Genomic DNA, 13868 nt, shown 5'->3' on the forward strand with positions numbered 1-13868 from the left:
CGCCATGCACTGGGACTGAAAGAAGCACAGAAACACAAACTGTGGCAAAAGCTGTGAAGAAAGGCTGTGCGGGGACAGAGGTGACCTTGGACCTGTCCAGAGAGTGCGGTTACTGGGGGCCTCCTTGAGGAAGAGATGCTTTGTCAAGCCTGAAGGTTGAAAAAGACCCAAGAATATTCCAAGCAGAAGGTGCAAAGGTGCCAAATGCTTGAGATGTTCAAGGGACTGAAACTCATATAAGATCCAGGACTACTGGAAGAGATCAGAGAGGGAGGCTGGAGGCTGGATAGGGCTGTGGGGAGGAAATGGGAAACCTGGAGTGAGTGCAGGCAGGGGAGTGGTAAGACTGATGTGAGTTTTTAAAAGATTCCTTTAGCTGCTGTGGGAGAATACACTGAGGGGATGCAAGGGATGGTGAGAATAGAAATAATCACACTGGGGGTTGGCTAAAAATTCCGTTTGGGTTTTTCCATCAGATGTTACAGAAAAATGCATGTGAACTTTTAGGCCAATCCAATAAATGAGTACTGTAACATCAATTTTTAAAATGAATTGAGTTTACAAAATTGACTTACCATTCAAAAGTTGGACAGCATGTGAGAATGTATGCATTTCTGTGTATGAAAGATGAAAGAAATCATGTTTACTCATGATTCTATAATGATGATGTGATTATATGGGAGAAGGTCCTTATTTTTCAGCCATGTAGAGCTTAAGTAATGTGATGGCTACAAATTACTTTCAAATGGTTCAGAAAAAAAAAAAAAGTAGATAACACAAATATGGCAAAAATTAAGTTTTGTGTATGCTGAAGTACAATAGTTACCAATGGCAAGTTCCTCTAGGTAGTAATTTTATGAGTGATTTTAACATTCTTGCTTTATACTTTTCTGCATTTTCTAAACTAGTTAAATTTTTTAAATTAGGAAGAAAGGAAAAAAAGACCAGGCATCAACCACACAAAGCTATTAGATTTCTCTCTTACACACTCACACGCGCACTCAGTGCGACTTGATCGGGCCTGACCATAAGCGCCAGCCCCGGTCATCTGTAACAGGCGTTTCATCTTCAGGAGTCAAAGCCAGGTTCCCAAGAGACTCAGCCAGCCAACAGCCACACTCACAGCTCGATGCCGTGTTCAATCATCTCCTTCTGTTGCTTGATGACCTCAAACTGCTCCGGGTCGTCCTGGACGGTTGTCTGCGTCCCCGAGGACACTGTGGACTCCATGGACGTCACGCTGCTCCGCCTCGCCAGGTCCCCCATCTCCTGGTCCACGGGCCGCTCCTGACCTGCGACGACGTAAAAGCAAAGGCAACCAAGTGAGCAGATGGGACGCAGGCGAGGCTGAGCTGAGGTCTGGCCGTACGGTTCCCTTTCCCAGGCCTGTAACAATAAGCTTTGTACTGTAAGGTTCACGAAAACCTCAATATCGCGGTTACTTTACTTAACAACTTGCTTGTGGAAAATAAGCTAACCCTAAAATTCACGTGAAAGAATAAAAGTGCAAGATGCACAAGACACAGAGCCTGTCCTCGCAGGCCCTGGAACTCACTGCAGAACTCTAGGCATCCGAAAAGCACGGGATTGGCGGAGGAACAGACAAATCAACAGAACAGCAAATTCAGAAACAGTTATGCACACAGGGAGGTGTGCTACACCATCAAGGTGGTACTTCAAATCAGTGAGGGGAAAAAAGACTACTAAAAAAAGTTGTAATAAATGGTTTTCTGGAAAAATGAAGTTACAGCACAATTCACACTATCTCCACCCAACCCCCACCCAAGTTTCAGATGGATTAAAAAGCAGAACCTTTAAAACACTTCAGGTATTTCCCAAACTAAAGTATTTTGCTAATTCTAAGACAAGTATGGGCACCCCACTCCGGTACTTTTGCCTGGAAAATCCCATGGACGGAGGAGTCTGGTGGGCTGCAGTCCATGGCGTCGCTAAGAGTTGGACACGACTGAGCGACTTCACTTTCACTTTTCACTTTCATGCATTGGAGAAGGAAATGGCAACCCACTCCAGTGTTCTTGCCTGAAGAATCTCAGGGAAGGGGGAGCCGGATGGGCTGCCGTCTATGGGGTCGCACAGAGTTGGACACGACTGAACTGACTTAGCAGCAACTTAGCAAGACAACTGTATCAGGATAGCTTTTTCCAAAAGTTGTGGGCAGCCTATTGTGATTGGCAGATGGTGGCGGGTGGGAGGTGTGTGTGTGTGCACTGGGGGGTCTCTCACCCAGGCTGGTCTGATGGTTGGGATTCACATACAGGTCTTTGCTCCACTCCACCATGCACTTGAGGATGGACACGAGGCACTCCAGGCCTTTCTTCCTGAGACTGAGCTCCTAAAGGACAAAGGTGACAAGTACAGAGACTCAGCAGATAAACTAAGTGCAGACGTCTGGAGGGCTCTGGGAATCCTGTGACAATACAAGATAATCACTGACGTTTAGAGTTACTGACCCAAGAAGAGGGAACCCGTGACGTAAACATTGAGGGCTCACTGCAAAAACCATGATCGTCTTTAAAGGTGTTCATTACAAACTCCCTATCTGCAAAAATATGGGATGTGTACTTTACTAAAGTGAAGAGTATTATTTGGATTTTTAAAGTGAAATTCTCATTCATTGCTTATATAAATTAACAAAACAAAAAACAACCAACCAAACATTTAAAACACATTTTTTTTTTAAAAAAAAAGGGAGAGTCTTAACTAGTGACCCTGAAAAAAGAGTAAAGAATCTTATGCAGCAGATAAATGACCGTGGACACCATCATCCCCTGAACACACACAAAAGCATTCCATCTTAAGGCTTACTCTGCAGGTAAATACTTTTTTTTTTTTTAAGTAGCACTTCTCGGGACTTCCCTGGTGGGCCAGTGGCTAAGACTCCATGCTCCCAGTGCAGGGGACCTGGGTTCGATCCCTGGTCAGGGAACTAGATCCCACATGCCACAACTAAAGAGTCTGCATGCTGCAAGTAAAGACCTGGTGCAAATAGATAATATATATATAAAAAAAAAGTAGCACTTCTCAACTAAAAAGCTGAATGTGAATGTGAGTTGCAGGTCATCTTTTAAAAATTGCAAACATTTTAGACTCAAAATAGCATCTAAGATGGTTTGGCTCTCCCTGGGCCATCTAATGACAACTTTAGACCTTTGTTGAAGAAAAATGCCCCCATACACCAAAACTCTACGTGTAATTACAGGTGGCTCACAGACCTTGCAACCAATTTCTTCAGAGACCTCAGGTTAAGAACCCTATCGTCTTTGTAGGGAGGGAATCTAGTAAGAAGCAATCTCCTTTGCCTTTACTCTAGCCTGGGATCCTGTGTTCACACGATCTAAGAAAAGGTGACAGAGTGAACACGCTTCCTACAGGTCTCAGCTCAAGTCTCACTTTCTGAGGGAGATGACCCTGACGGCCCCACCCTCACCTCCAACACCCCTTCTCTAGCGTCCCTGCTTTATTCTTCCTGCAGCTGGCTTCTTCACTGCCTGCTTTTAAGTGTCAGGACCACAGCAATTGTGCACCTGGATGTGCCTGTCTGTGTTCTGTTCACTGCTGTGTCCCCAGCACCAAGGACAGTGCCTGGCACACGGTGGCTCGACAAATGTTTACTGAAATGAATGAACTGTGAACATAAATGTTCTCAGTGGTTTTACCTGCAGAGGTGTCATTCCCAGCTCGTGTCCACTTCTTCCCTGAGCGATTTTCGATAAATCGTTTACGAGGCGCTCAAAAATGTTAGCAGCATTTAAATCACAGTCGTAGTTGACGTAAATGTCTACAACACACTGGGCATCTTGGAAAATAACACACGGATGTTAGAGATTCTTAGTGAACACAGAGAACACGTGTGTTTCCTTATTAAACGAGAGTCCTTGGTCAAACAAAGTTTTCCCAGTGAATTAGTAACTCAGGCTGGACACGCCTCACTCAGGAAGTGTGTGACGGAAGGACTAGAAATGCAGGAGGCTCTCCTCCCAGGCCTGCCCTGGCACTCACTGAAATCTCAGGCTGCTCACTCAAACTCTCACAGCTTACTTTCCTCGTCAAAAAGGGAGAACAACTGCCTCATCCAACTCTTAAAGCCGTATAACTCTGATGAGGTTACTGTGATGACAAATAGATGCTCAGTTTATTGTCACACAATTGGGTGGTGTAAAGGGAAATGCAAATTTACTTTAGCACCCAATCAGGAGTTAGGACACTCATACCTGGGACTCTCTGACTTATAAACCATGTTCAGCTTGTAGATACAGTGACAAGTGTCCTAGTTTTTCAGGATTAGGAGGTTTCCCAGGACATGAGATTTGCCGTGCTATAGTCAGAAAGTCCCGGGCAAAACAGTCTGGTCATTAGGTGAGTAGCAGCCTTTAAGGGAATGATTTCCTCAGCACTTCATTACAACGTTAAAAGGAGGGGATCAAGATCTTCATCTGGACTGTGGAGAATGAAAGCCTCAGAAGTGTTTCTGGGTAAGTCAAAAGGATGAGCCCCACTCTGGGAGAAAGTACCTGCGCAGATCCTTGTCAGGGTCTGAATGACCATCCACCTGTGCTCGAAAGAGCTTGTTGACGTTTCTAAAATGTTCAGGAAAATCTCTTTGAAAAAGACCTATATGACAAGAAGAAGATAAAGGAGGACAGTAATTAATAGCTTAAATTAGGGCCCAAAACCCCTGAAGCCTTTACAAGCAGGCTGAGTCTATGAGTAAAGCAGGGAGGGAGGCCGGGGGGGGGGGGGGGTGGTGTGTGTGTGTGTGTGTGTGTGTGTGTGTGTGTGTGTGTGTGCATGTCTGTGTTTAGGTGGCTGCTGTGTGTGTGTGTGCAGGTGGCTGCCCAGCACAGGAGCCTGGGTGTGTGTGGGAGAGTGAGGAGGGCAGGACCACAGTGAATACAGCCCCATCAGAGTACACAGTTGCTCCAGAGAAAAAGCCAAGAATTGCCACGTGGAAAGGCAGAATTGGAGTTGTGGGGTTTTGAGAGGAAATCAGAAATATGGATTTATATGGAAAATCGCATTTCCCGATTTTTAAAAAAATGTATATTTCTTTGGCTACTTCAGGTCTTACTTAGTTGTGGCACTTGGGATCTTTCGTTGCAGCATTCGAACTCCTAGTTACGGCACATGGGATCTAGTTCCCTGACCAGGGATGGAACCCAGGCCCCCTGCATTGGGAGCTCAGAGTCTTAGCCACTGAATCACCAGGGAAGTCCCTGACTTCTCAGTCTGGATACTAATTCAAGTTATTTCAAACAATTTATAGGCTAAACAAACATGTCTGGGGGACTGAGCCCAACAAAAGACTACACAATTTAAACCTTTGGTTAAAATGAAAGGTATACAAGATTTGGGGCTTCCCAGGTCGTGCAGTGGTAAAGAATCTGCCTGTCAATGCAAGAAATGTGGGTTTGATCACTGGGTTGGGCAGTTCCTCTGGAGAAGGAAAATGGCAACCCACTCCAGTATTCTTGCCTGGAAAATTCCATGGAAAAATGAGCCTGGCGGGCTACAGTCCATGGGGTCATGAAGAGTCAGACACGACTGAGTAAGCACACATATACAAGATTTGGGGGCAGTAACTTTTTATGAAAAGGAATTCTCTTGCTCAAAAAGTTCTTAGGGGTGCCAGCACGTAGACTGTGTAACTCCCACCAATATTTAACACATCATATAAAAGCGTCATCAAACTTCAAAACAAACCCCAAAACAGTCAACTGGAGTCCATACCTCTATTTGCATCTTCAGATGCATTTTAAAGTTTGAAAGAAGAGTGAGAAAAATAGCGAGAGAGAGCTCAAAGACATCAGGCACTGAGGAGACGCCGTTCTTGGACAACGCCACGCAGAGGTACTGCTTGATCGCGGTGATGAACATCTCATGAGTCCTGAAGACCGGGCCGGCGTTCTGCAACACGGACAGGAGGAGCTGCAGGGAGACCACCTTGGAACGCAGCTCGTGGGACCTGGCAGAGGAGACAGAGAACAAGGGTAGCGCTGAGAGGTAACATTTCAGAAAGGATGTTTAAGAAGGTCTCACTCCTCTATCAGTGAGAGGATTTTCTGAGAAGCCAGGGACTCAAGAATCAGCAACAGCACCTAAAATGTCAAGAGAGGGAGGGCAGCTGGCATGAGGCAGGTTCTCAGAACCCGCAGGCCCTGGGAGAACAAGAGCTGCCAACTGTTGTCTCTTTCTCCCACTCATAAAGCAGAAAATACAGCAGGAGCAAAATAAGTACAAACCGATTCTGGAAAGCTGGTTCTGCAACGAATCTAACAGAACCAATTACTTCACATCCATCATGTGAGACTGAACTGTCTGTCCTGCTCTGTGTTTAGAGACAACGAGAACAGGGCTCTTCATCTACCTGCCTCAGGCTCCCATCCCTGCCCACGGGATGGAAAGAAAGGGAAACCTTCCTGAGTCTTTTCCCTAATGGTCATCATATTCTCAACAGAAGAGGACTGTAATTAGCAACCAGTAATAACGACAATAACAGTGACTATAAACTATCGTGAACTACTGGGCCCTGTGCTCGGGATGTCAATTCTATCATTTCAGGTAAACGATCCTGTGAGTTGATTTTCCATATTCCCATTTTCCAGATGAGGTTCAGTAGCTCCTACGGGCATGAAGTTGGTCTCATGTGAGCCAGCAGCTCCCCATGGCTCCAAAACTTCTGCTTTGACACCCCACAGCACCATCTTCCTTGTGGTATATCCTTCACTCTAAAGGTCTGGCTTCTCTGGGTTGAATCTGGGGCATAAATCTGTACCCATGAAAACAGAAGTTTCCATTCAAGGCAAGAAACTGAGGTTCTCTATGCATCCAGGTGGGGGACTCTGACCTTCAGATGATTAAATTCATCAGTCAGGAGAAAGAGGGTGAATATTCAACTGAACGATTGTTTTTTAGTATATAAACCAAGGAAAGAAAAATTGGGCCCAATAATCTTGGTTCGTGGGCACATAATCTATGATGAGAGGACTGTGGGACCTTCATGAGCCTGAAATCATTGTAAAACAGTCCTGTAAATTCCTGCATTTACACCAACCAGGGGACAAGGCAGTGGGGTTTCTTGGAGCCCCTAAGATCCTCCTGGATCATTAGGATTATAGACGGCCAAGAACTGCTGTCAGCTCACTTTGGATCTGGGGGGCCTTCGCCAAGGGGTTTCATGGACAGCTTGCACAGGGAGCGAAACACCAGGAAGGCATCCTTCTGCAGAATGTGGGAGAACCTGGCGGCCACTGGATGTCCTTGAGCATCCGACTCCTAAGATCAGAACAAAGATGAGAAAAATCAAAGGGTCCAAACAAAAGGATGACTCTTTTCAAAAATAAGAAATGTAATTATCTCATGAAAATGTAAATTATTTACTCATTGGGGGAGGTGAAGGATGTGGGGGAGGAAACAATATGTCAAAACAGGAGCTTCTGGGGGAGTTGTCACAGCAATTCTAAAACTTCCAAGTCCTTCAAAAAGTGGGTGTGAGTGGTTTAAAATGATAAATGAGCAAAGGTTAAATCATAAAAAACCCCAAACGAATATAGATAATTTTATTAGTTTGGGTAAAAAAGATATTTCTAAGAATACTGTTGGGATTCGCAGGTGACTCAGTAATAAAGAACCTGCCTGCCAGTGCAGGAGATCTGGATTCCATCCTTGGATCAGGAAGATCCCCTGGAGAAGGAAATGGCAATCCACTCCAGTATTCTTGTCTGCGAAATCGCAGGGACAGAGGAGCCTGGCGGGCTACAGTCCATGGGGTCACAAAAGAAAAAGATCTATCTACAAGGATATTCACTGTAGAACTGTCTCCTGTGATTAAACTGAAATAATCCAAAAACCTAATAGGGAACTGGTTAAACAGATTATGGTAATCCATGACAGAATTTCACATGGCCATTAAAAAATTAGTACTACTGATGTGAAAAGATGTCCATAAAAGTGTTGAGGGAACAAAGCAAGTTGCAGTCTAATATGTGACACAGATACCGTGTGTGAATTTATACACATCCCTATATACATGCATTCATTAAAAACAATTTTTTTTATTGGAGTATAGTTGCTTTACAGGGTTGTGTTAGCTTCTACTGTATAGCCAAGTGGCTCAGCTATACGTATACATACATCCCTTCTTTCCTGGATTTCCTCCCCATTTAGGTCCCCACAGAGCACCGTGCTATACAGCAGGTTCTCACTGTTGTCTAATTTTATACATGTATCAACAGTGTATATACACCAATCCCAATCTCCCAGATCATCCCCCTAGCGCCTTCTTAATGGGGATGACAGAACCCCAAGGGGACTGCTATAGTCTGGATGTCTGAGACCCTCACTGAATTTCTTATGTTGAAACCTAATCCCTAATGTGATGGAATTTGGAGATGGGGCCTTTGGCAGTGAGGTGGAGCCTTCACGGATGGGATTACTGCCTTTATTAAACAGGCCTCAGAGAGCTCCCTTGCCCCTTCTGCCAGGACAGAGTAAGAAGATGGCTGTCCATGAACCAGGAAACAAACAGGCTCTCACCAGACACTGCAACTGTTAATATCTTGACCTTGGACTTCCTCGCCTCCAGAACTGTGAGAAACACATTTCTGTTGTTTATAAGGCACCCAGTATACAGTATTCTATTAATGCAGCCTAAACAGACTGAGACAGGGGCAACTGTCAGGGTGGAGTGGAGTAGGGAATAGTTGTAGAGAAAATCTTATTATTTTTATGCATAAAGTAGATAAACATACAGTACATAAACAGGTATCTAGTTTATCAATAACTAAAATTCCATGAAACAGGGTGATGAATAGGAAAAAGAAATACATAAAAAGGCTCCTGTGTGTGTGTGTGATCATTTGAACAGTTGGGACACATGGGAAAAGGCAGAGACTGAGTGAGTTCAGGAGGCAAGTTCAGATCGTATTTCTTCCTGTTTTGAATGTTTATATATAGCATTTTCAATAGAACAACAAAGCTATCTAAAAAAATAATGTAGCACACACACTTAAGGGTGCCTGAAAGGATGTTCATAATGTACCTTAAATTTAAAAAGCGGGTTACAAAACAGCATGCATATCATGTTATTACATTTAAGTGGTTCAAACATGGGAGGGAGAGAAAAATCTATGGTGTAAGTAAAACCTTAACAAATGTTATCTCTGGGTTACATTATGGATGACTTCTACTTCCTTATTTTTCTTTCTCTGTATTTCCCTTATTCTTTCTGTAATCAATGTATACCATTTTGAGAGAAAAGAAAAAGGGCAAGAAATGTTAAGTTTTTAAAACTTCTGAATAAATAGGGTTTAACAACATTACATACCACCAGCATTAACGAGCATGTTCCAAGAACATACAGAACATCAGGCCAGGATGGTGTGACTAAATAACTGAACAGGGCTTGCTGGTTTTCACTGGCTTCTTCTGACAGAGATATAACTCTGCATCTTACAGAAGAAGTAAACCTCGAAAGGAGTCTGCTAGAAGATCACCAACGCACCAGGTTATCTGCTGATGACAAGGACTGCCTGTCGTCCGCTATCCCGTTGGTCTGGGAGTTTTCATCAGCTGCAGGGGGGGCGGCACGTTCCTGGCACTCCAGTTCACTCAGGACCCTCTCGGGCTCCGTCAGCCCATGCTTTTGTGCTGCTTCTTAAAATACAATGCAAAAGTCATCATCGAGTCAATACTTACCCTAAAAGATGGCCTGACACCAAGAAGAAGTTTTTGGGTTTTTTTAAGTTTTTTTTTTGTGTGTGTGTGTGTGTGGACCATTTTTAAAGTCTTTATTGAATTCATTGCAACATTACGTCTGTTTTATGTTTTGGTTTTCTGGCCATCAGGCATGTAGGATTTTAGCTCCCTGACCAGGGATCGAACCTGTACCTCCTGCATTAGGAGCACGTTGTCTTAACCAGAGAAGTCCCAGAAGTTATTCACATAACCTTCAAGCTACTCCTTTTTCCCTTTCTGGCTTTATGTGTCTGTTACCCACAGCCCCACTCCCAGGTCACTTTATACTATAGTCTGGGTCAATGGTACCTCCAGAAATGTGCAATGTAGCAGCCCTGTCCACCCCTACCTACTTCTGAAGATAATTAGAAGCAGATAAACAGAAATGCACAGAAAGGGTTACTAATGTAGGGGTCAGAGAACAAGAGTCACGTAAATGAACAGGTTGATAGCTATGATAGAAAACCTTAGTCACAGTACGAGGAAAAAAAAGGAGGTCTGAGCTTCCTGGCAGCCATGTGGAAAAGGAAAAGACAAAGAATTAAATGGATTCCATCATTTCATGAAATAAGCATATCTGATGACTAGCAGAACAGGTGACCTCTATGAGAAATTTACCATGTGGATCGTTATATTAATATATTTAAGGAACACCAAACAACTCAGTAGCACCATCTTCAAAAATGGTTTCTAAAGCATATTCAGCAAATACTTATCAGGTGCCTACTATGGGCCAAACTCTAGGCTAGGGGCTGGAAGATACAGTATGAGCAAGACAGACAAGGTTCACCATGTGAGGACTTCATATACTCATATATTGGACCCAGGAAAGAAAAATCTAAAAGTATGAAATCAAATTACTTTATTTTTAAAGACACTTCTACAAAGAGTTAAACCAACAATAAAATCTATGACTATAGCTTGGTGGTACCTTAAATTAACAAAAAGACACGGTTTTGAGCGGTGGGTAAAAAGGTCAAAGGTCAATACTCTTTGACCTTGATGCTCACTCATTAAGAGATACATTTTAAAAGTCAGGACCCAGTATACATGTGTGCACAAAGATAAATCATTGAAACATGTCTCATGGAACAATGCTTAACACTACTACATGCAAGACATTCAGTTTGTACCTATTTTTGTTTTATGTCTCCCATTTAAAAACACGGATTACAAACCACTAATTTATTGACTTCTCAACCCATTAATGGTTTACTGACCCCGAAGCTCAGTGTTCAGCACATAACCACTGACCTGAGAGTTCGAGTAAAAACAAAAGGAAAAATCATCTAACAGTCATTTGGAGCTATCCAAGGTTAATTCCACTGAAACTACACCAAAAGCTGGGGTAGTTATGAATGAAGTCGAACAAAACTAACAGAGCTTCTCTGTGCATGTGACACCTGCTGACATGGGGACTGTCCCCTGGACACATTGATGTCTAGCCCGGAAACTTCACTGCCTCAGGGCCCCCCGCCCACTCCTGGGGAAACCTGGCTGTACAGGGCATGGACCTCTGCATCTCCAGTGGCACACCCAACTCTAACACTGTCAGACTGCGCATCCTGAACCCAACCCGAGGGAGAATGAAACCCATCACGAGTCACAAGTGACTTCTTGGTTTCCATGAGTGTGCAGGAGGTGGTGGCGGTGGTGCACTCTACCACTAACACACCTGGCTGGGCACTCGCGTGAAGGAGCAAGGAGGAGGAGAGGCTTGGTGCTTGGTTCTCACCTTTAACTGCAGACGTGACCACATCTTCTAAGATCTCCTTCACCACCTCCTGGGCTCCGTCTTCAGTCCCTACACACACACCAAATACACAAACACAAACGCACATACGTGGGCATTTCCAACGAGAATGAAGTAAGGTGGAGATTAAGTCAGTGTTCTCCAGAGTCACAGTCTGAAGCAAGAGTGCAAGTAGGCCCTCTCCAAAGCCAAACCTGACCACGTCCCAGGAAATGTGGAAACCTGGGGGCAGCCATCTGCTATGACTCAGTCTTCCCCCAGTGGAACTCTGAGACCCCGCAGTCTTAGACACTCTTCCTTCCTGAGTCACAGTTGCCGGCCCAGGGCCCCCTCCACCACCCTTGGGCTGCAGGCAGCAGCTGGTATTATCCAGCTATGGTTTCTGACAGAACAAAAGGAGAAGCGTCATCTTGCCCCTTCACCCTGTGCACCCAGAGCCTCGGTAAACAGTGTGCCTCTGGCTGCTGCTTTTTCCCACAGTGTAAACCAGACCTTAGCATGAGATTCTTCACGTGATAGTTGGGAACTTACTACATTCTAAATGGACTTATTCTGTAAGACGGTAACTGTTTAAGTGGAAAAGGCTCGCTACCAGTTGTTTTGGTAGAAAACTAGTTCTAGGAGAACCAGTAAACAAGCATTCGACTAGTCTTCTGGAAGTAAATATTAAGGGCCATCATGTTAAAGAAAATCAAAATAATCCTTCAAATTCTTCTTTAACAATGATTTTCCAATCAGGCCACGATTTTGCCTTTAGTCCTAGAGAAGCAACAGGGAAGTGTTTTCATTTCCATTGGGCACTTAACCCAAGTGAAAGAAAAATGCCGCCCCACACATCAGATCAGTAAACACAGGATGCTGCAGCCTTCAAACCACTCCAGACACCCCCTGCGGTAGGCCCTGAGGGAGCTCAGGATGGAGACAAAGGTCCTGGAGCCCTCAGCCACCCCCTCCAGTGGGTGAACCCTGAGGGGACGCAGGATAGGAACACACAGGAGACTGGAGCCAGAGAGCCGAGATACACATCAAAGGAATGATCTCAGTGAGCCCAGACTTGTGCACCAGCCTGTACACTGGAAAGCGCTAAACTTATGGGACTGATAAATCTGGTTTTCAATGCAGAAGACAGGAGTTAGAGCCTTGGGTCAGGGAGATCCCCGGAGAAGGAAATGGCAGTCTACTCCAGTATTCTTTCCTGGGCAATCCTGTGGACAGAGGAGCCTGGTGGGCTATAGTCCACAGGGCTGCAAAAGAGTCGGATACAACTTGGCGAGTAAACAACAAATGCTCTCCTAAGAGGGCAAAGAGAACTTGAATGGAGGTTAGAAAAGCCCTCAGTCACGGGCAAAATCTTCTAAACCTGTTTCTTCATCTAAATAAGATGGTTCAGTCTAGATTAGTGTTACCTAGGAAGAAGGAAACAGAACAGGCTCTATCTTGAAAGCAGGACTCTGTCTTGGGCCGGACTGTGGACTTTGAGCTATATGCCCAGTATCTATGGAAACGACATACCAACTGGAAAACCAGGCCCCCAGAAGGGAAAACCAGGGCCCCCAGAAGGAAGAGCCCCAGGGCTCTCCATCGCCTAACTGCTAAGTCACTTCAGTCGTGTCCGACTCTGTGCGACCCCATAGAGGGCAGCTCACCAGGCTCCCCCATCCCTGGGATTCTCCAGGCAAGAACACTGGAGTGGGTTACCATTTCCTTTTCCAATGCATGAAAGTGAAAAGTGAAAGTGAAGTCGCTCAGTCGTGTCCGACCCTCAGCGACCCCATGGACTGCAGCCCTCCAGGCTCCTCCGTCCATGGGATTTTCCAGGCAAGAGTACTGGAGTGGGGTGCCATTGCCTTCTCCATTGCCTAAAAGAATACCCTAATTACCTGTGTAACCGAATAGAATCATACATTCTATTATGCTTATTGGGGTATGACCACAAACCTATTGATAAGTGTCCACTGTTAACTACCTAGGCTTAAGGCATAAGAATCATGGGTTAACTATGATTGTAGCTTTCTTTTTCCTTTGTTCAGACTAGTTTCAGAGAGCCTTATACACTTAGGGTATATAAAGTTTTCACAAATGCTGGTTGGGATCCTTGGCTAAGAGGAGACTCTGCCTCGGGCCCACCGATGTAATAAACTGCACTCCACTATCTGCACTGTCCTCTCTGAGTGAGCTTGTTTCCTGGAACGCGGGGCTACAGCACACACAATCTTCATAATTTTTGCCATTTCATGTACCACTTATTATATTACATGTGTGAATATATATATATCTAACAGTGATCTTTAACTCACTGTAAGCAATAATATTCACACAACAAAGGCTTCAAACACTGATCACACTTTCTTAATGCATGTTA

The 13868-nt window shown here is 44.5% G+C and overlaps 1 protein-coding gene and 1 long non-coding RNA gene across 6 annotated transcripts in view; one reads left to right on the forward strand and one right to left on the reverse strand.

The window, feature by feature from the left end:
* ARFGEF2 (ARF guanine nucleotide exchange factor 2) overlaps positions 1-13868 on the reverse strand; it is an 83726-nt gene that overhangs the window by 42501 nt on the left and 27357 nt on the right. For all 5 annotated transcript variants that reach the window (XM_086331486.1, XM_086331488.1, XM_086331487.1 and 2 more), the window contains 8 exons: positions 11489-11557; positions 9521-9672; positions 7163-7293; positions 5749-5983; positions 4533-4632; positions 3678-3817; positions 2245-2353; positions 1124-1292 (listed from right to left, as the gene is read on the reverse strand). In XM_086331486.1, the coding sequence (XP_086187612.1) occupies positions 1124-1292; positions 2245-2353; positions 3678-3817; positions 4533-4632; positions 5749-5983; positions 7163-7293; positions 9521-9672; positions 11489-11557 (1105 nt within the window). The remainder of the gene's footprint in view (positions 1-1123; positions 1293-2244; positions 2354-3677; positions 3818-4532; positions 4633-5748; positions 5984-7162; positions 7294-9520; positions 9673-11488; positions 11558-13868) is intronic.
* On the forward strand, positions 4366-9668 carry LOC147360048 (uncharacterized). Its single transcript, XR_015138928.1, has 2 exons — positions 4366-4493; positions 9475-9668. It is a non-coding gene; the product is annotated as an uncharacterized LOC147360048 (long non-coding RNA).

This window comes from Bos grunniens, chromosome 13 (assembly GCF_055505025.1).
Source record: "Bos grunniens cultivar Pamir isolate PY7600 chromosome 13, Bosgru_T2T1.0, whole genome shotgun sequence".
Taxonomy (NCBI): Eukaryota; Metazoa; Chordata; class Mammalia; order Artiodactyla; family Bovidae; genus Bos; species Bos grunniens.